A 20831-nucleotide genomic window follows, 5' to 3' on the forward strand; every position below is an offset into this window, starting at 1 on the left:
CCTGATCAGGCCTCTGCCTTCCCTGGCTCTCAAGGATGCAGGGGACATTTAAGAGACGATGCCCAGGCCACCTCCTGTAACCACTAAGTGACAGATATCAGCTTATGTGAGAGAAAAGTCCCCATATGAGCTGCCCTGCGGCCGTGTTAAGTGGAGATGGAGACAAATCTGTGGTTTCTCTGGGCAAGCAGCAGGCGCAGAGCGTTTGCTTGAGGTTCGTGGGCTGAACGTCTCAGAGAAGCTCAGCCCCAGACACATTTTGCATCGTTTCATTCCAAAACCATAAAATTCAACCCCAGTTAGAGCAAAATGGCGTTCGAGTTTGTGTCTGAGCTGCATCACGTCTTCCCCGTCCGCAGCCCGGCTCCCGCTTGGCCTCGGAGGCTCCAGAAATGCAAATTCTTGTGAAATCCATCCAAAAGCAACAAGGCAGCATGTGCTCTGCAGCTGAAACCCCCCATGTGCCCAGGCTGGATTTTTCTCCCCAGTGCTCCTCTCCGCAGGCCAGGAAGGTTTTTTCTTCTCTGCATCGCCTTCTGGCTTACGATTTTTGAGAGATGATTCACCTACCACACGCTAAAATTACCCAACAAATAGGAGCTACAGTCGCAACAACTTCACCTCAGCACGGGCTCCCATCCACCACGTCCCACCCAGGTGGCTTCCCATGACCTACACCCTCGAGGAGGCTGGAGATGTTGTTACTCCCATCTCTGTTATTGTTGGGTGACACCAAGTTGGACCAGGTTTGCCCATTTCCCCCGGTGAGTTGCAACAACTTCATCTCAGCACGGGCTTCCATCCACCATGTCCCACCCAGGTGGCTTCCCATGACCTACATACACCCTCGAGGAGGTTGGAGATGTTATTACTCCCATCTCTCTTGACGCTGGGTGACACCAAGTTGGACCAAGTTTGCCCATGTCCCCTGGTGAGTCGCAACAACTTCATCTCAGCACGTGCTCCCATCCACCACGTCCCACCCAGGTGGCTTCCCATGACCTACACCCTTGAGAAGGCTGGAGATGTTGTTCACAGAACCACAGAATCAGTCAGGTTGGAAGAGACCTCTGGGATCATCGAGTCCAACCATTGCCCTGACAACACCATGTCAACTAGACCATGGCACTAAGTGCCATGTCCAGTCTTTTTTACTCCCATCTCTCTTGACGTTGGGTGACACCAAGTTGGACCAAGTTTGCCCATGTCCCATGTCCCCCGGCTGCATGCCTGGCGGGCAGCTCTTGGGGTTCAACCACTCTTGGGCAAAACCAATGCTGTAGTGCAGCTCCTGCCCAAAGGAACTGGCAGAGCCTCGTTAGTACTGGGGGGAAAAAAAAGCTCGTCCCGGGGGCAAGCATCCCCTCACCAGCCCCTGGCTGTGTTTTAATCCAGCAATTGTGTGAAAAACCAGAAAAGTTCCATTTTAATTGGTGAAAATTCCCTCCTCCCGCCCGCGGAGCGTCAATCTGTAATTAGCCTTTCATGTACGACGCTGTTTATTCCTGACGGAGTTTATCTTGGCACAAACAGGCGCTCTGAAATGCGCACACATTTGAAGACTCAAACCCTGCATTTAATTCTCTATCTGCTTGTTAATCCTCATTGTTCCCAAGCCCCTTTTCAAAACACACCCACGGGGAGAAGAAAGTATTTTTATATATATATTTTTTTTTATATATATATAAAAAACCCTTCCAGCATCAGGAACACCAGCAGCGAGCAGGAGGAAAAAAATCCTCCTGATTTTTTCCATCTTTCCTTTTTTTTTAATATAAAGTTTCTCCCCAGCTGTGACACCCCTCGAACATCTGCCCTGCCATGGGGGGGGACGCTCGCCCGAAGGACAGAAGCCCCCGTGTTTATTTGGCAGCTCTGCAGTGGGATGGTGAGGAAAACACAGTGGGGAAACCACCAGCAGCCCCCAGCCCCAGTTTGAAGAGCTAACTCTCAGCGAGGCAAGCAGATGGGGGCCAGACCCCAAATTTCGTAATTCCTGGGTTTAATTTGGAGCAATTTGGGATTTACACACTCCTGGCACGCAGCGGCCACATCTCCTAGCACAGCAGCTCGGGGCTGGACCAGCAGCCCCCAGGGACCTCCCAGCTGGGACTGGGTGACCGAAGCAGACCAGATCCTTCCCCCCCATCCAGCCCCCAGCGCAGATGGCAGCACAGGGCCCATCAGGGCAACTGGGGAGAGCGGGGGGCTCCCGAGCGGCTGCCAGCGCCTGCTCCAGGTTGCCCCGCTCTGGGTGACCACATTGCTTCTGAGAGGGCAATAAACACAGTATCTACCTTATAAAAGGAAAAGGAGAGTAAAGGGTCAAGGTTAGGGTTTGGGTTAGAGTCAGGGTCAAGGTCAGGGTCAGGATTAGGGTCAGGATTGAGTTAGGGTCAGTGTTAGGGTTTAGGTAGGGTCAAGATTAGGGACAGGGTCAGGACCAGGGTTTGGGTTAGGGGCAGGGTTATGGGCACAGTTAGGGCTAGGATGTGGGTTAGGGTCAGGGTCAGGGTTAGGGTCAAGGTCAGAGGGCCCAGCTCTCCCCAGCCCAACGCACCCCAGCAGGTTGGGGTTTCCTCCAGGCCCCACATGCTGGCTCCTCACCCTGTGTTTTTGGGGACACGGTTCCCACTGCTGGAGCCAGGCAGGTCCTGGAGCTGATGGCAATGATTAACTCCGGCGGGACGGCGGGGGTCAGCGCAGCCCCGGACGCTGGCCGCTGCACGTCCGCAGTGTTAAGCCTTTGGAAAAGCCGTGACCTGACCAAACTTCACTGGGCTTTGCCTATGATTAACCTCCTCCAGTCGCTTGTACAAGCTTGGGACCAGCTCAGCACTCACGCCCTGCCACAGCCATCCTCCCGTCCCCAACAGGGTGGTGGTGGCACCCTTCCTCTGCCCCCAGCCCAAAAACGTGTCATCTCCTCCAAATCCCCACCGTAACCACTTCTTGTAACGGGTAGACTCATACTGGTAACCAGTTCCTGCAGCACACAGACAACTGGGAGGACAGTGCAGCACGGGGGTGAAGGAGCTTCTGGAATCCGCCCCACCGCTTTATCTCCCTTTGGAGATTACCAGCACCAAGAGACCGCTCTGCAAGACACAGTTGTCCATCCAAGGCAACACCACCATGTCTGCAAAGAGGGTGGGGAGGGTGCAAGGGGGTGGGTGCCTGCGAGGACACGAGCCCTCTGAGCCAAGGTCTTGTTCATCTCCCGGCCAGGCACAGCAACCACGTGCATCCCTGCAGGTGCCTACACCCAGTGCGCACCCACCACCGCAGCTGGCATCGCACATCCATCTACACGGCGATGTTATACCCAAGGCATGGCTGCAGGACCCCAAAAATCCCCCGTGTTACTCTGGGGTGAAAGCACCGGGGGCATCCCAACCCCTTGATGCCTTGAGGAGAAGACGGGAGGGCTCCCGGCCCCCAACAGAGGCAGGTTGGGTCCCCCTCCCCAACCGCGGCTGGTGGCCCAAGGCTGCTCCATCCCTTATGAAATCACCGGGCTCTTTCTGTCTCCTCTCAGCCTTGGCTGCGTTTGGGAACCCTCCGCCTTCTGCGGGGAGGCTGGGGTGAGAAAGCCTTTTTTTCCAAGCTGGAAGAGACAGAAAAGTTTCTCTCTTTGCCAAATTTCTCCTGAGCCATCTTCTGTTTCCCATTAACAGCAAGAAGAAACCCTCCGGCCCGGGTCCACACTCCTCCCACTGCAACTCCCACGGCTGCTTGCCAACATCCCAGACAAAAAAAGAGAATTAAAGCCACCCAACCTGGCTGGCCGTGCTGCAGGGGCCCGCAGAGCGAGGGCTGGAAAACAACCCCCCTGCTCTGCTCTTACATCTTCCCCACGGAAACTTTTCAACTCCAGTTGCTGGCAGGAGCCAGGCTGATCCCAGCTGAATTCCTTCCACTTACCAGCAAATAAATAGCAGTTAAATGGAGGGAAAGAGAAAAAAAAAAACACCCTTTTTTTTTTCCAAAGGGATAATAAAGAGGCCGGGGAGAATAAATGGAGGTGAAATGTTGGGCTGGTCACAAGCTCATGAAGATCTTTTTCCCCTCCCGGTCAGTATTTGACAGCCTTCCCTTTCAGTCAGTTAAGGGATACTCAGAAAGAAAAATACTTCCAGCCCTCTGCCAGCCCTGACCATCAAGGAGAGAGTCACAGCGTGCTCGAGACCAACCCCAGGAGCCCTGGCCACAGCTCCTCCACCCGGCCCACACACTTCAAACACCATTTTTTCAGACAAATAGCTGCTGTTGCAGGACATCTTTGGTCTCCTCCCAGCCCTGGCAGGCTTCTGCCCAGCCTGTTCTCCAAACTCTCCGGTTGTGGACATCTCCAGAGGAGATCAAGAGGAGGGCGACCAAGCTGGTGAAGGGTCTGGAGGGTCTGACCACTGAGGAACGGCTGAGGGAGCTGGGGGTGTTTAGCCTGGAGAAGAGGAGGCTCAGAGGTGACCTTAGTGCAGTCTACAACTACCTGAAGGGAGGTTGTAGAGGAGTGGGAGTCGGCCTCTTCTCCCAGGCAACTAGTGATAGGACAAGAGGACACAGCCTGAAGCTTCGCCAGGGGAGGTTCAGGTCGGACATTAGGAAGCATTTCTTCTCAGCAAGGGTCATTAGCCATTGGAAGGGGCTGCCCAGGGAGGTGGTGGAGTCACCATCTCTGGAGGGGTTTAAGAAAAGACTGGACATGGCACTTAGTGCCCTGGTCTAGTTTGACATGGTGGTGTCAGGGCAATGGTTGGACTCAGTGATCCCAGAGGGCTCTTCCAACCTGACTGATTCTGTGATTCTGTGATCTCCAACCTGCCCTACACAAGGGCTGCTCTTCCTGCACTCCAAGTATTTCTCCCAACCAACACCTTCCTTGCTGCTAAATTTCAAAGCATCACTTTGCAACCTGTCCCTCACTGGACAGAGAGACCAGCTCGTTACCTTTTCAGCAAGTTTTAGAGAGCTGAAGGCAGTGATGCACCTTCCCTGCTCTAGCAGAAACAACCCAAGTCTGGGCTTCGCCACTGCACATCATTCCCCTTCCTCTGCTCCACGTCTCCCAGTTGACCCAACCCTTTCCCTGTGTGTGGTGCTCAGCGCAGACACCTTCCCACGTCCCTCCTGGGGACTCATTAATAATTAATTATCCCTTGCCCCTTCCCACCAGCGCAATTCGGTGCCTGGCTCTTGTCACACTACACCCCACCAGTCTCTAAAGGCACCTTCCCCAAAAAAAACAAGGGAGCAGAGCAGGGTTCACCCCCCAGCCCGTAACCACCCCACGGAACCCCCCAAGCTCAGGGGGGAAAAAAACACTGTGGCAACCTGAGCCCCCCCGGGGCAAGCACCCCGACACAGAGAGCGCTGGGGTGGCAGCGACGCCTCGCCCACGGCCCCCGAGCAGAGCCACCCGCCTGAATATTACCAAAATATTCCAGTTATGTTAGTTATTTGCTTACACCCAACAAGGCCCCGATTTCCCCGAAGACAAAGTCCGCCCAATACCAGACTGCACACGGGACTAGAAATATGAAAGGGAAAAATCTCCGTGGCGGCTGCGGGTGCTTCCCGAAGGGAGGCCCCTCTCCGCGCCGCGCCAGGCGGCTTTTAGAGTTGCTTTGCCCCCAAGCTTCGTTCAGAAGGGAGAGAAGGTCTCCCTGCAATGGCCTCTTCCATCTGGGCCGGTCCCGGTGCTCAGCCCGAGCCCAAACCCTCCTGCAGCAGGAGGGACGGCGCAAGGTGACGACTGACCACGGCAGGGGATCCATCGGGGAGTCTCCGCCGTTTAGCAAATATCTTTAGGAATCAAAATAAATGAAGAAAAGCTGTTTGTGAGCAGGTTGAGCAGAGCCCTCGCACGGGGCACGCAGCCAGGGCAGCATCCCGAGCGGCCCCAGCCGCATCCATGCGGCAAAACGGCCCTGTGGTGGAAGGTCTGGGCTTTATTCCTGATGGCCATGGTCTAGTGACAGGGTGGTGTCAGGGCAATGGTTGGACTCGATGATCCCAGAGAGCTCTTCCAACCTGATTTTTTCTGTGATATATGTATGTGTGTGTAGACAGACCCTCCAGACCCTTCCTGATGGCCAATTATTTCCTCCTCTGGTGCTAGAGAGCTTCCCCTGGGTCTCCAGCACAGAGACACTAACCTTTCTGGATGGTGCTCCTGAAGCCTACTGATGGGGAAAAAAGTCCTCGAACAACGCAAGACTTGTGTATCATCATTTAATCCAAACACCCCGAGGCTGAAAGAGGGATAAAATATCCATGTGATTTAAATCTCTTGGAGCTTCCTTATATTAAAGCACACATTTGAGAACACCTGGATATCTCGGAAAAATACACCATGCTGTAATTAAGCAAATCTGATAGCTAAAGGAAACTGCAGAACAGCAGTAGTTCATTTTTTTCCCCCAACAACAAACAGGTTCTATCCCTTTGCCAACGGGCTGTTATTTCTGGTTGACCTGCTCTCATTTGAAAGTTTTTCAGACGCCGGGTGGCTTCGGCAGCCGCCCCGCAGTGCGGGGAAGGGCCAGCCCCGCCCTTCAGTGCTTGGGGCGGGGGGGAGAAAAGCCACGGACAAGGCGCAGGATGGTACCCGGCATCTCGGGAACCCAGCCGCGAGCCCTCCGGCTCTTGCCGATGCACCTTGAATGGGGATCCATAATACACACACACATACATATATCACAGAATCAATGAGGTTGGAAGAGCCCTCTGGGATCATCGAGTCCAACCGTTGCCCGGACACCACCATGGCAACTAGACCATGGCACTAAGTGCCATGTCCAGTCTTTTCTTAAACACATCCAGAGATGGGGACTCCACCACCTCCCTGGGCAGCCCCTTCCAATGGCTAATGACCCTTGCTGAGAAGAAATGCTTCCTAATGTCCAACCTGAACCTCCCCTGGCGCAGCTTGAGGCTGTGTCCTCTTGTCCTATCGCTGGTTGCCTGGGAGAAGAGGCCAACTCCCACTGCACTACAACCTCCCTTCAGGTAGTTGTAGACTGCACTAAGGTCACCTCTGAGCCTCCTCTTCTCCAGGCTAAACACCCCCAGCTCCCTCAGCCGTTCCTCGGAGGTCAGACCCTCCAGACCCTTCACCAGCTTGGTCGCCCTCCTCTGGACTCGCTCCAACACCTCAACATCTTTCTTGAAGTGCGGGGCCCAGAACTGGACACAGTAATCGAGGTGTGGCCTCACCAGTGCCGAGTACACAGATACGTGCACAGATACGCCTGTGTGCATCTATGTATACACACACATATACATATATATTAAAAAAGCACCCGCCGAGGGCTTTAGCCCACACGACGCCCTGTGGCTTCCCCGGAGCCGCACAATGTTTAACGAGACCAAGGGGAACTGGGGACAGCCCATGGCATTTAAAGTGCCTCGGCAGCAAAGCGCTTCGAAGCCCGGTGAAATATTAATGGGCTTCTGCAGAGAAATGCCTTCGGTTTTTGCTGCATCAAGGGCTTTGAAATCGGAATAAGTAACAGGGCAGGTTAATGAAGGTTTCTAGCAGGCACTGGGTAAGTTTTGGTCCTCCTGCGGTTCAGGTTTCAAAGACACGCGTCCCACCTCCGTAGCCAGGAAAGCCTCCTCTTGCTATCCTGCATTTTGGGGCAGGAATCACAATTACCCTGTTTCCACAGGCGCCAGCCGTGGGATAGCTGTAGGTAACACACGCCGCAGTCCTCACGCTCATTTTGAAGCGCCTGAGCTCCCATTTCTCCCGTGAAGCCTCTCCATGCCCAGGGGCAAAGAGAAGAGCAGGGGCCGAGCGGCTTAGTGCCATGGTCTAGTTGACATGGTGGTGTCAGGGCAATGGTTGGGACTCGATGAGCCCAGAGGGCTCTTCCAACCTGACTGATTCTGATTCTGGCTTCAGCAGCAGAGCTGAGGCGCCCTGGAATTTTGGGGTAAGGAGGGATGCGAGAGGCCACGGGCAGCCCTGGGATGCAACACCCCAAGTGTGGGGTGGGTCTAACCCTGCTGCTCGCCCCAGCACCAGACCGTGGGGGATCTGCTGGAGGACACCAGGCCACGGCGAGCTGCTGCACGTGATGGGCAGAGCAGGGCCGGGGTGCCGAATGCCGGTGCGGGGCCAAGGGTCTGTGCCATGTGCCAGCGAGGAAGGAAAGAGCGGTGAGACCAGGGAAATCTGCACCATGGGCTCTGCAGCCACGGGGCCGAGCGGAGGCAGCTGCCCCAGGTAGGAAGGGCTCCCAAACCCCAATGGCTACAGCTGGAGTCACGGCAAAATTGTCAAGCCCTTTCTTCTGGCCAAGGAGCAACTCTGAACTGGGGCCACCTCAGGACCGGAGCGACAAATGCAGCCAAGCTGTGCGCCCTGGCCACAGCTGAAGCAGCAACCACAGGCGACCTGAAGCTCAAATTCACCCACCCCAAAAAAATCCGTGCTGAGGCACTGACCGAGGAGAGATGCAGGAGGACAGCAGAGAGCAGGGATGCAGATCCTTGTTTGCGTCCACCCAGCCACGAAGTTTCAGTGCGTCGAGGAGCTGGGAAGAGCACGGAGGTGTAAGGGAATGGGGTGATGGACAAGCTGAACCCCACCAAGCCAGGGCTTGTGGCGCTCCTGTACTGCTGCCAGTCCCACTGGGCATCGAGACGCTGGCTGGGGATCACACAGGCGTTCGCAGAGCCGGGGAGAGGCTCGCTTGTGTCTCGATTGCTGATGGAGACTAATCCCAGCTGCTTCTCGCTTAACCAGTCTGACCATCAGGCTGAGCCAAAACTGATTCATTCATAGGAAAATGGAGGAGATCATCTCGTCACCAGCCCTGACGGATGGGGAAACCAGCCAGCAAACCTGCCGCTCGCAGCACACCGGCCCTGGCACCCCGCTCTTTCGGCTCTTCATCTTTTTCCCTGACTCAAATGCTCAGACAAAGCCTGAGCTTTGCCCCAGGTGACAAAAGAAAGGGCTACCTGCTGCAAAACGTGCCAGCGTGCGGCCAGTGGCCCAACATCACCCTGTCTGACACTTCGCTAGAGCTAATTCCTGCTTCGGAAGCAGAGGAAACATTAAAAACCCCCAAAGACGTTGCTTTTTCGTGCCGCTCTGCCTGGCATCATCTTCCCAACAGCTTTTTCAGGGTTTTATTTTCCTCCTTCCCTCTTCATCCCGCAATAAAAATCTAAGTAACCGCCTGCATTGAGCAAAAAACTCTTCACCACCCTGCTGTAAAAACTGCTTTCTGTTTTTTGCTGCGGCGTGTTTTGTTTTACGAAGACAGTGGGGCACAAACCATGGCGGGGTGAGGCTGAGGACAGGGTGGGTGGGAAACCTTGGATTAGGGGGGGTGTTGTCCCAGGGAGGGAAACAAGGTCTGAAACCCAGATTGGGGCTAATCTTATCTGCGGGTGTAGTTTAGGATGGGCCAGCGAGGGTTAACAGCCAGGCACAGAGGTCAAATCAGGACCTGAAGTACCTCCACTCTGTTTGGTTCAGCTTTGGTTGGTGAACTGAAGCAGGGCAGAGTTTAACAGCTCAAAAAAAAACAAACCCAAACCTGCTGTGATTTCTTAGCTTTAGGCAACACATTTGATTTTATATGTATCTCCCTTAATAAAGGCCCTCTCCCAAAATGCAGATCCAAAGGTCAGGCTCTCCCAGCTAAAAGCCTGCAACACCACCCCTTGTCCCCAGACGTCCCAAATTTTTATCACCCTACCCTGCAGATGTCACGACAAACACGGCAAAACTTCAATTCTTGGTGAGAAACCCCCCCTGCACCAATACGGGTCTCAAAAATCCCCATTTTCAAGGCAGAAACTCCCCAGCCAAGCCAGTCTGGGCAGGAAAATGCCCCAAATCCCGACACAGGGAGCACACAGACACCTCGATGGCCGCAGGGTTCTGTGGGGACAGTGGAAAACGGGGACCCCGCGGGTCAGAGACAAGCAGAGCTCTGGTACCGGGGCCGATGCCCCGCTCACCTCTCCCACACCAGCCCCAGCAGGCTGGGAAAGAGTTGCAAGGATGAAATTTGCTTTTGCCCATCCTGAGGGCATCCGGATACCCCGCATCAGTCCGATGCCCATGTGCAGCAGCAAGCACCCCGCGACCTACCAACAGGACAGGGGAACCTGCACGGGATGGAAACCGCATCCCCAAGGCGCAAGGGAAAAGCCGTCCAGAAAGTGGGCGACAACATCCCCGTCGCTCCTCACCTAGGCTGGTTTCTCACCGACTGCGGGCGAGCTTCCCTGGCACCAGGGCTGAATTTCCCCACGGGCGGGGGGGTGCGGTGGGGTACGGGCAGGAGGAGCCCCACAAAGACCTCACACCTCCAGCAGAGCTGAGGCCCCGCCGAGTTTATTCTGAATAAAGACCAAAACCCCCACAGCACCAATATTCACCCCTTGGCAACGTCCTAGTCCCAATGACAGTGTGCTATTATTATACTCCGCAATTAAGCGATAAGCTGTAATTGCCTTATCTGATGGAGCCGGGCACGGCAGGAGCTGGCCTCTGCACCCCCGTCCCGCTGGCAGGCAGTGGCAGGTTGGGTTTATGGGGTGGACAGCATCACACCGGGTGTTTTAAAGCCACCCTGTCCAAAAGCATCCTCACACTCGGCAGACAGACAGACAGGACCCCACGGCAGCGCTGGGCTCCCTCACCCCAAACCTGGGTCAGCAGCATCGCCCCCCGCTTCCATCCCCGCTGGTACCCAGGGAAGGCACCGGTGGCCTCCACCAGCTTCAGACCAGGACATGGTCAGCTCTGGCCAGGATGGAAGCACACAGGAAAAAAAAGGGGCAGCTTTTAATCCTTTCCAACAAGATCAGCCCTGGTGTAATTTAGGTTTTTAAGTTTGATGTCCCTGAATCCTGATTCTTGCCATTTTTTCGAGTCTTTTAGCATTTGACCTCAGCGCCGCTCCCGACCCCGCCAGCTCTCGGCAGGGAGGTATTACAGGCTTCGGGAAAGAAAAATAAAGCTCTCCAAAATCCCCCACGCGGTGGACCGTTTCCCAACACACCCCAATCCTCCTGGCCAGCGAGCTGCCTGTGCCCCGCACCCCGGCCCAGAGGCCACGGTGAGGGGTGCCGGGGCCGTCACCCCCCTCTCCCAGGGCGAGCGGGCTCCTGCCCGGGACTCAGCCACAAGAAAGGCCGATGCAAATCGCATCGTTAGCATTCTTTCCGTTTTTAATAACCCAAGGTGTTACCAGCAACACTGTTACTGATGTTTATCTCCGCAGCGCCTTTTAAGAGCTCCAATTTGTTTTTCTTGGAGATCTCATTTTGCTTTATTAAAGCTGACACCGAAGAGGGAAAGGAGATGTTCTGGGCCCAGAATGAAAATATCCCGTTTAAATACCCGGTGTTATTTTCTTGGAAACGCTTCTCCTTTGACTTTAATTAAGCCCTCCCCAGGCTCGCGAGCTTGGCGTGCTTGGCTTTCGGGCGAGTTTAATCCCAGACAAGCTCCCCCCACCCCCAGTGCTCCCCGCTTCCATAAACCTTAAGAAATAAACGGGTTTTTACTAAAATACATGGATTAATAGCTGGCCAGCCATCAAGAACATCTTGATGTTGCCTCTTCATCACCGGAGAGAGCAGGGCTGCCCTGCTCGCTTCACTGACAGACCCAAAAAGCAGCTTTTCTCTCCTATTTTTTGGTTTCTTTCTGCCATTGCAATGCTGGGTATGGAGCGGGGAGATCCATCCCCAGCGCCTGCCCATGCCCCGGAGCTGCCCCGGCTCTCAGAGGAGGCAGCTCGCCCCGAGCCCGGCTCCAGCGGCTCCCGAGCCCTGCGCAAATCGCGCCGGGTGCTGCCGTAGGATCAATAATTACCCCCCCACAGTAAAGCGCTTTAGGATGATTGCAAAGCTAAACCCTCCAAAAGTTGGGAAATCCCAGGAGGGAGCTTGTCTGGGCACCATCTGGCGCGTACTCATTATGTAATTACCGTCAATCCTTAATCACAGGTGATTTTTTCTTCCAGCGGACCCGATTCAGACAGCACGCAGGAGGCACAATCCCCACGTAAGGAGCTGCCATCACATTTGGTTTCCACCTCGGCAGGCTCCAGCTTTATTAAGCTTCACGCGGGGTTTGTATAAACCCTCCGGCCGAAACGCCTGACTCCTCGGCGAGCGCCAACACACCCGCTCACGCAACATCCCCCCGAGAGGGAAGGATTTCACCTCCCTTTTACGCACGGGATCCGCGGGAGGACGGATTAAGGCCAAGAGCTTGAAACAGCAGCGTTGTTTTGGTGCCAAGAAAGGGGCTTTTGGGGATGCCGCTGGGCAGGGCGGGGGGGCTGAGTGCCCCGGGGGTCCCCGTCCCAGCTGGTCCCCAGGGATGGAGTGATGGGTGGGTGCTCAAAGCAGGTTCCTTCACTGTGGGAGGGTTGTTTCTCCTCCCCGAGGAGGGCCCCGGCGCTCGCCCGGGGCGAACCCCAGCAAGTCAGCCCATGCAGCGAGCGCCCGCATCGCGCCGGCAGCACACGGGGCTTCCCCGCGCTGGGAAGGCGCCTGCGCCCCCGCTCGCTGCTCTGCGTCAGGGAAGGGGAGCTAAAAACCATCGCTGAGCGGCTAAATCCAAACCCAGAGCCAAAAAGATCCCAAAGACGGGGAGGAAAACTGGGTCCGGTGAGCTTGCCTCCTCCACGGCAGGGTTGTGGCAACCAGCCACTCCCAAAGCCATGCTGCCAGCAGCACCGACCCCAAAATCCCGTCTCCATCTCGCACTGAGGTGCCCGCACCTGGGTCACAGCGCCAGGAGCTTGTATCACTGCGGGGTGGTGCAACACTTCTGTGGGGTGCGTGGATGCAGGTACGGGATGTCTCCAGGCTGGAGCTCCTCAGGGGTGTGCAAAGCAAAGGCGCAAAGGGGTGACGGGACCGAGGTGCCAGCACATCACCGCTGTCCTCTCACCGGTCCCACGTGAGCCCAGGAGGTTGCTCAGAGCACCCTGAGCTGCTCCTCGTGCAGAAAGTGGCACGGTACGGTACGGCATGGTATGGCACAGCACAGTACAGCACGGCACGGCTGCTAGGCATGCCCAAGACGAGTCCCGGCGCAGTAAAGCGCCACGGGCACAGGACTGCAACCTGGCAGCTGCTCCCAAGGGCTTTCCCCGTGCTTCACCCCACTCCAGCTCTCGAGGGATGTGCTGGCGGCAGCGGGGAGCTCTTGCATTGGGTATTTTTGGGGGGACTACAAATAAAAGGGCAGAGGGGGGAAAAAAAAGCCTGAAAATGCACTAATCAAACCCAGGGCTGTGCCACACTCCAAGGCTGCACCCCTGGGTCACCCCGGCATCCCGCCTGCCCCGGCAGCTGGCAGGACCTGTTGTACGAGGTGCCTGGGAGAGCCTGGAACGGGCTCGCGCCTGCGAGCGTGTTGCAGCAATTCCCAGCACACGTCACACGTGGGTTTTGCAACTGCCCCAACTGTCTCGGGGTGGATGAACGGGAAGAGCCCGGAGCGAACCGAGCTCCCCGGTGCCCGCGGTGGGCACGGGAATAGTCCCGGCACAAGAGCCCAACGCAACGCCCAGCCCGGCACACGCTCCTCCACCGGCCTTTCTCCGCAGGGCTGAATGCCAAAAGGCTGCATCTCCTTCCCTTGCAACAGGGAATAATCAATCCTTCGAGGAAGAGGAAGGGAAAACCCAACAAATCCCTGCTGCAATGGGCGCAGCAGCATTTTTGCAGGCGTGTTATATTGGTGTACGAGGAGTTCCCAGTCTTCTTGCCCCCACTGCCAGAGCAGGTGTGGTTACACCACGGACACACAGGATTGTGGTTGCAGAAAGCAAAAGCGATTCCCCAGGGAAACTGCTGGCTGCAAGAGGTGGGTGCTCAGCCACTGTCCCAGTCAGGAAACGCTGGCATCCTTCTCCATGCCCTGCCCAGCTCGTAGGAACCCCCTGGGGGCTCATCACCCCCAAAAAAGTGAGTGTGACAGACCGAGGTATTTGGTGACGAGCCAGAAGTTCCCTATAGCACGTGGACACCAGCCAAAAGTGGGCAAAACCCCAACCACTGAGCCGGGGCGAAGCCTCAGCTGTCTCCAGGCGGGGGGACTGCTTGGGGAGCCCACGTGGCACCGACCCAAACGCCACCGAGGTCCCCGTGAGCCCACGCAGCTCTTTGCCCTGCAGCACTGTCACTCCAGTGCGGCTTTGGCGCAGGTCCCGAGTTGTCACCGGGATAAAAAAGCAAAAGGCTCCCTGGGCCCTATATCAAGACGGTGCTGACTGATCCCAATCCTTTCCAGTGCCACCGTCCCATTGGGATGAGCTCCCCTGTTAGCGTGGCAGGAGCAGGGCTTGGTCACTGCCACCCACACCCCTAGCAGGAATGTCCCCCTTGCACTGCAGGGTACAAAACCAGCCCTGGGATAGTGAAAACCCAGGTTATTCCTCCTTCCCCAAACAGCCCTACAAACCCCACGAGGAATCCGGCAGCTCCACATCCACCCAGCCCGGTGGTCTCCATCACGCCACCGGCTTGTTGGGAAGACAGCTTCTCCCACCGCCCGCCTGGTACATGGTGGGATGAGCCCCGTGAGCGGACACGTCCGTAACACACGGGATAAGGAGGGAAGGAGCCAGAGGAGCTGCCCTGGGGACACACACGAGGCGGGAGGTTGGTGACAACGCCCGCGCAAGCTATGCGCAGCCGGCCCGGCGGGCACGGCCAGCGCGGTCAGCGGCTCCTCCCGGCTACGGGGTTTCGCCCAACCTGATGGGTCAGGTCTATTTTAAGGTGCTGGACGTCAGCCGTCCCAGCTGATGGTCGGCTTTCAGCCGCTGAGGGTTTTTAAGGGGATTAAAGGGTGACTAGTCAAACTCCTGGATTTTCCCCCAAAATGCGAAATGAAACTGCTGCTTTGCTGCCGACCCCCCCCCAACCCCACGGCGTTGCATCGCATCGCACCCCATCTCACCCCGCACCTTTGCATCCATCCCGCACCTGGCAGCATCCACCCCCTTCACCCCCCCAACCCCTCCTCCTCCTCCCAGCCCACTCTCAGCGATGGAGCTGAAACCTGGAGCCTTCAAAGTTTAAACTTTTCAAATTTTAAAGTTTAAACTCGGATCAAATCCCAGCAAGGTGGGGTGGGTTGGTTTGTTTTGTTGTAACTGACAGGACCCCAAACCACTTGCACAACCCCGTGCGCTGCTTCTTCATACCCCACAGCAAGGTCACAGGAGCTGCTACCACTCACGCGTGATGTCCACTGGAAAATACAACCAAGACTGGAGCATCTCCTTGGCTGGCTGGTGGAGGACACCTAAAAATTAATTAAAACCCACTAAAATGGCAAGTGTGCTGGAGGACAGGGCCCCTGCAGTCTTTAGAAACAAGAACCTCCCTTAGAAACAGCGCTCCGGCCTCCTAATAACCTTAATCGCTGCCAACGGCCCCAAGAACCAGGTTTAATGCCGTGATTGCTTCTCAGGCTGCTTTATCTCACCTTGCACTCAGCTCAAGCAACAAATACCCAGTTCCTCTGCAATTCACCCGTTCCCTTGCAATCACAAGCTCCAGCCCCCAAAACGGTAGGAGCTGAGCCGAGGAAGAGCCCGGCACTGGCACACTGTGGGAAACCACCAGTAAAGCTGGGAAAGCTCCACGGTGCCACTTGCACTCCCCAGCTAGTAGGGCTGGGTGATAAAAGGGGTTTTTGGCTCTTTTTGCCAGATTTACATCCCCGTGCGGGCTATGTAAACATTGCTCATGACAGCGCATCCCTCCGTGGGGTTTGGATACATGGAGGAGGGCTGAAAAGCCGGATGGACGTGGGGAAGCCCCCAGGAACGCCGAGGTCCACAGCACACTCAGCCTAAGCATCTGTGAAACGGGGCCAGCGCAGCTCCCTGGCAATTAATAAAAGCACCAAATCCTGCAGATTTGGGTAAGAACCACAGTGTCACCTTCAAGAGACGGGAGGGAGAGGAACCTCCCAGGTGCCAGCACGGGGCAATGACACCCATCACAGGTCGCAGGTACTACTGGTTGGTAATTTGTATTTAAGGGTGTTGGTAAGAGTGCCCTCACCTTTCCCCAAGTCCAAACCTAACACCTGGGGTATGTGTCGACGTTGCAGCAGGCTAAATAAAGTGCAGTTTTGTGGCAGCCGTCCCTATTCAGTCTCACCTGGCCTGTGGAGTATTGCTGAAATGTAGTTCGGACCATTTCCAAGAATCACCTCCTGCGAGTTACGCTCTCCTTGGGGTTTCCCTTCTCAGCTCCTGGTGCTCTAGCAACACTCACCCGCCACAGGACTCTTCTTCAGCCCAAAGAGTCATACATGGCTTCTCCTCCTGAACTTTCACTATGACTATTAGCACTGAAATGCTTTATTTTTTTCCCAGAAACAAACTCACTCTTTCTTACCAAGCCTCCATTACGATGACGGAGTAAAAACAGCCTTTTCCAGCTAAGCTCACCTGCCTAAGGCTGCAAAATCAGTGCTCACGAAGAAATTCCCCACCGAAACAGATGGGAATTCAGGTATAAAGAGGACATCAGCTCTGCCTTGGCCTTGAGGGCACAAGGAGATAGGACAAGCCCAGGGCTATGGGCCATGCACCAGCCTCAGCTCCCCCAGCTGGGGCTGGGCTAAAGGGGAGAAGCTGCTCCCCAGGTTCCTGCACACAGACCGGAGGATGCTGCCAGACACCCAGACATGCTTGGAGGAGCTGTGGCCAAACCAGAGCAGCTCCTCAGGCCACCCCTCTGAGTGCTTGCAGTTCCCATTTTCAGCAACCAAAACATTAAATATTAAGCAAAGAGAGTTAATCTATACCCAGGATATTGACACAGAGGGGAGGAAGGGAGAGGAAAAAGATAAATAATCATTTTTTTAAAAAATCAGTGTGCCTCTCCAGGGTGTCCTGCCAGCCCTTACCAGACCTCCAAGCACAGCACCAAGGATATGTTTGGAGGAAAAAGATGCACCGAAGGCTCCGGAACAGCAAACGCTTTCAAGCATCACTAGACACCTCTCCAGCAGAGACAGAATCACAGAATCGCAGAATCAATCAGGTTGGAAGAGCCTTCTGGGATCATCGAGTCCAACCATTGCCCTGACACCACCATGGCAACTAGACCAGGGCACTAAGTGCCATGTCTTGGCTTTTCTTAAACACCTCCAGAGATGGTGACTCCACCACCTCCCTGGGCAGCCCCTTCCAATGGCTAATGACCCTTGCTGAGAAGAAATGCTTCCTAATGTCCAACCTGAACCTCCCCTGGCCAAGCTTGAGGCTGTGTCCTCTTGTCCTATCGCTGGTTGCCTGGGAGAAGAGGCCGACTCCCACTGCGCTACAACCTCCCTTCAGGTAGTTGTAGACTGCACTAAGGTCACCTCTGAGCCTCCTCTTCTCCAGCTAAACATCCCCAGCTCCCTCAGCCGTTCCTCATAGGTCAGACCCTCCAGACCCTTCCCCAGCTTGGTCGCCCTCCTCTGAACTCGCTCCAACACCTCAACATCCTCCTTCAAGTGCAGGGCCCAGAACTGGTATTTTTTTTCCTGGCTGAGCGCTCATATGTATATTATTTTTTTTAATTCCAGTCTCAGCAATTCCCCTCCCCAAAGTCCTCCGCTCCCCCCCGAAAGAAAACAAACCCGAAAGCACAGAGTGTGCCTTGCAAATGTCCCGGCGGTGGCTCCCCGCGGCGTGGGGGCATGCGGTGGTCCCGGCCCCCAGCCCGCCTCAGCCCAGCGCTGCTTGTTGACATACGCGGCGAAATATATTTCTCTAAAGAAGGGAGCCTATGCATTCAATGCATTGTTGCGAGAGGGCTTGTTTTCAAAGCCTGACCCCAAACCTGAACTCCGCGGATCCTGCGTCTCTCAAGATCAAACGCGAGAAAACGTGACCAATGCAAACAAGAAATAAACCTTGATAATTATAGCCGTGCGCTGGGGCGGCTATTGTTTAGTGCAGACTAGTACCTGCTTTAGCATAAACATAACCCTATTTTTAAAGGGATGCCTGACCGCCTTACGACGTTACTCCCCACTTTGCCTCCAAACCCCCTCTTTGATGCAAACCCACCCCCTGGGAACGGGGGGGAGATTTCAGAGCAGAGCCGAAGGGCAAAGCGACGCACCCACGGCCATGCCGAGCGCCGGGTCCTCGTCCCCCCGCCCCGCTCCCGGTTGGCGGGGGATGAGGGGGACCCTGGGGTCTGGCTGTTGCTTGGAGCCGGCAGGAGCAGACAGACGTCAGAGGACAAACAGACAGCGGCAGCCTTTTCAGGAAGGCCGTATCACTTAGCGCTTGGAAAGGAGCTACGATATTTTCCTGATTATGTTTGCACGCAAACGAGCGCCGCGGGGAAATTATGCAACCCTGAGCGGGGAGGGGTGGGAGCGAGGGAGGAAGGGCTGGAGGGGGGGCCCCATGCTGCACCCCGCTGCCCTCGGCCCCAGCCAGCGCAGCTGCAGCACCCGAGGTACCGCGCTCCCCGGCACCAGCACCTCTCCCCTCGGGCGCCCACCGGAGCCCCTGAACCACAAAGGCAGCACTCAGCCGATGCATCGCGGCGCAGGGGCTATTAACGGCCTCCTCGTTAAGCGCCCAGACCAAAATGCATATATTCGTCACCCAGGCAATTTAATTACCGAGCCCAGGTTCACCTCGCACGCCCACACGCTCTTCTTTTCCGAGGCCTCTGTGTGGTCATAGCCATAAATAAAGAGATCGCAGGAGCAAGAGGCAGATGCTGACTCCTACACCCTCCGTCTCGGGCACGGAGCCTTTAAACCATCAGAACTTGCAGTATTTAATTCCTTTTGTTACTGCTTCTACCTTTAGAGCTCTGCCTTAGGCTTTGCAGATACGATCACAGGGAGCAGGAAACAGAGAGCTCCGCGATGAGTTTCCTGGGGATCACACGCACACTCGCACAGCCCATCAATCACCCTAATTACAACTGGCCACACAGCCACAGCTCCCTGCAGCACTCCGTTACTGCCCGTAATTACACGATCGCATCGTTTCTCCAGTAACAGCAGCGCAGAGTTAATTCCTGACCTGTAGATGTGGCATGTCTCGTAACGCATTTCATCCTGGCGCGCTCATCGCCGCGACCACCAGTCACGCATCAGCTGAGCAGACGGAAAACACTGGTCCCAAAATAAGACTTTAAGGTCCTCACGCACCCCCCAGCACTGCCTCTCTCCACAGCACACTCCCACCTTGGTTCCTGACTGCTGCCCATGTCCCATCCAGAGTCAGGACAACACCACAAGCAGGTTCCCTCAACGCCAAGTGCTTGTCTCCACCCGCCAGATAAAAGCAAGGTGGGCCATGGGTCTCCATCGCAGGGATGGATATGGTCTTCTCGGGGAGGATACCAAGCCCTGGGACAAGGCTGGGCCTCTCGATACCGGTGTCCGTCACGGACTCGCTGGGGCTGGTGTCCCTCTGCCAAGTCTACAAGGAAACAGCGGGGTCTTTGCAGCGAGAAACATCCCTTTTCTCTGCGTTAACTCTACACAGTCTTAATCCTGGCTGAGCCTGTAGGTCCTACCAAAACACACAACTGGGCGCAGTTTGTGGGTCTTGCTATTAATGGCTCTTAACTACTCGAGACCCCACACCGCCCTCACTGTGACCGCGCAGGCAGCGCTGCCAGACCTGCCCTGCGTTGGCTTTCCCACTGAATGGGCACGGCTTGGAGGAAGCGTGTTGCCAAGGCAGATGCCACCCCTGAGCACGACCCGTCAGATAAGGTGCAGACAGACACACAGCTTGAAAAACCTGTAACAAAATACCAGTAAGAATCAAAAAACCAAGGGGGTGGCTCACACCCACCAGCTGATTCACCAGCACTACTCTCCTTACTCCAAAACACGCGAGGCAGGACAAGCTAAGGGCATGCTTTTCAAATGAATTACTTTTAATTGAGTACACAGGAGCTTAGAAACACATGATGCTGTCGGTGATAAATATAGCCACGACTACAACGATGGAGGGGCTGGGAGCAATCGCGGTTCACCGCGTCCCAGAAGGAGCTTCCAGCCCCGCCGCCTCCCCGGGGTGCTCCGGGAGGCAGAGCCGGCCGAGCCGCCGCACCTTCCCCCGCCGCGCCCCGCTCCGCTCCCCCGGCCCCGGGGGCTGACAGCTCCCCTTCGGCAACCCCCGAGGGGCGGCCCGGGCCCCCCTCCCCGCCCTGCTCCCCCTGCCCGGGCCGGGAAGGGGCCGGGGAGCCCGTACCTGTTTTGAACTCCAGCGCGGGGTCCTTCTCGCCCTCGCCCAGGTCGCTCTGCAGCATCATGTAGAGGATCCCGAAGGAGTTGTGGATGCCGAAGATGGAGCCGTTGCACCAGGCGGCAGCGAAGACCACCACCCAGCCGAAGCCGCCCTCGGGGGGCTGGAAGGGCGCGGCGGCCCCGCTCGGCCCCCGCTCGCCCCCGGCCCCGGCCCGCGGCTCGCCCTCCTCGCCCGCCGCCGCCGACCCCTTCTCGCCGCGCTGCGCCATCGCGGCCGCGCTCCGCCCGCCGCCCGCCGCCCGACTGCCCCGCAGCCGGTCCCACATGCCCGCCGCCCCCCGCGGCCGGCCCCCCCGCCCCGCCCCCTCCTGCCGCAGCCTCACTCCCCGCCTCCCCTCCGCCGCCTCCATCCTCCTCCTCCTCCTCCTCCATCGCGCCGCTCGGCCCCCGGCTCCCTACCTGCGGCGGGGGCCGCCCGCACACACACACACCCACCCCCCCTCCCCCCGCCCGCCCCGGGCCCGGCCAGCTGCGGGCGGCGCTTCCCCTACGTCGACCGCGCCCGCCGCCCGCCCGCGGGGCTTAGAGG

General features: G+C 56.6%; 1 protein-coding gene across 1 annotated transcript in view; it reads right to left on the bottom strand.

Moving 5' to 3' along the window:
- The window catches only part of SLC16A2 (solute carrier family 16 member 2), a 40207-nt gene extending 19639 nt beyond the window's left edge, over positions 1-20568 (bottom strand). Inside the window, 1 exon segment of the mRNA XM_068409206.1 lies at positions 20247-20568. Within this exon segment, the coding sequence (XP_068265307.1) occupies positions 20247-20568 (322 nt within the window).
- Positions 20569-20831: the final 263 nt, after the last annotated feature.

This window comes from Nyctibius grandis, chromosome 10 (assembly GCF_013368605.1).
Source record: "Nyctibius grandis isolate bNycGra1 chromosome 10, bNycGra1.pri, whole genome shotgun sequence".
Taxonomy (NCBI): domain Eukaryota; kingdom Metazoa; phylum Chordata; class Aves; order Nyctibiiformes; family Nyctibiidae; genus Nyctibius; species Nyctibius grandis.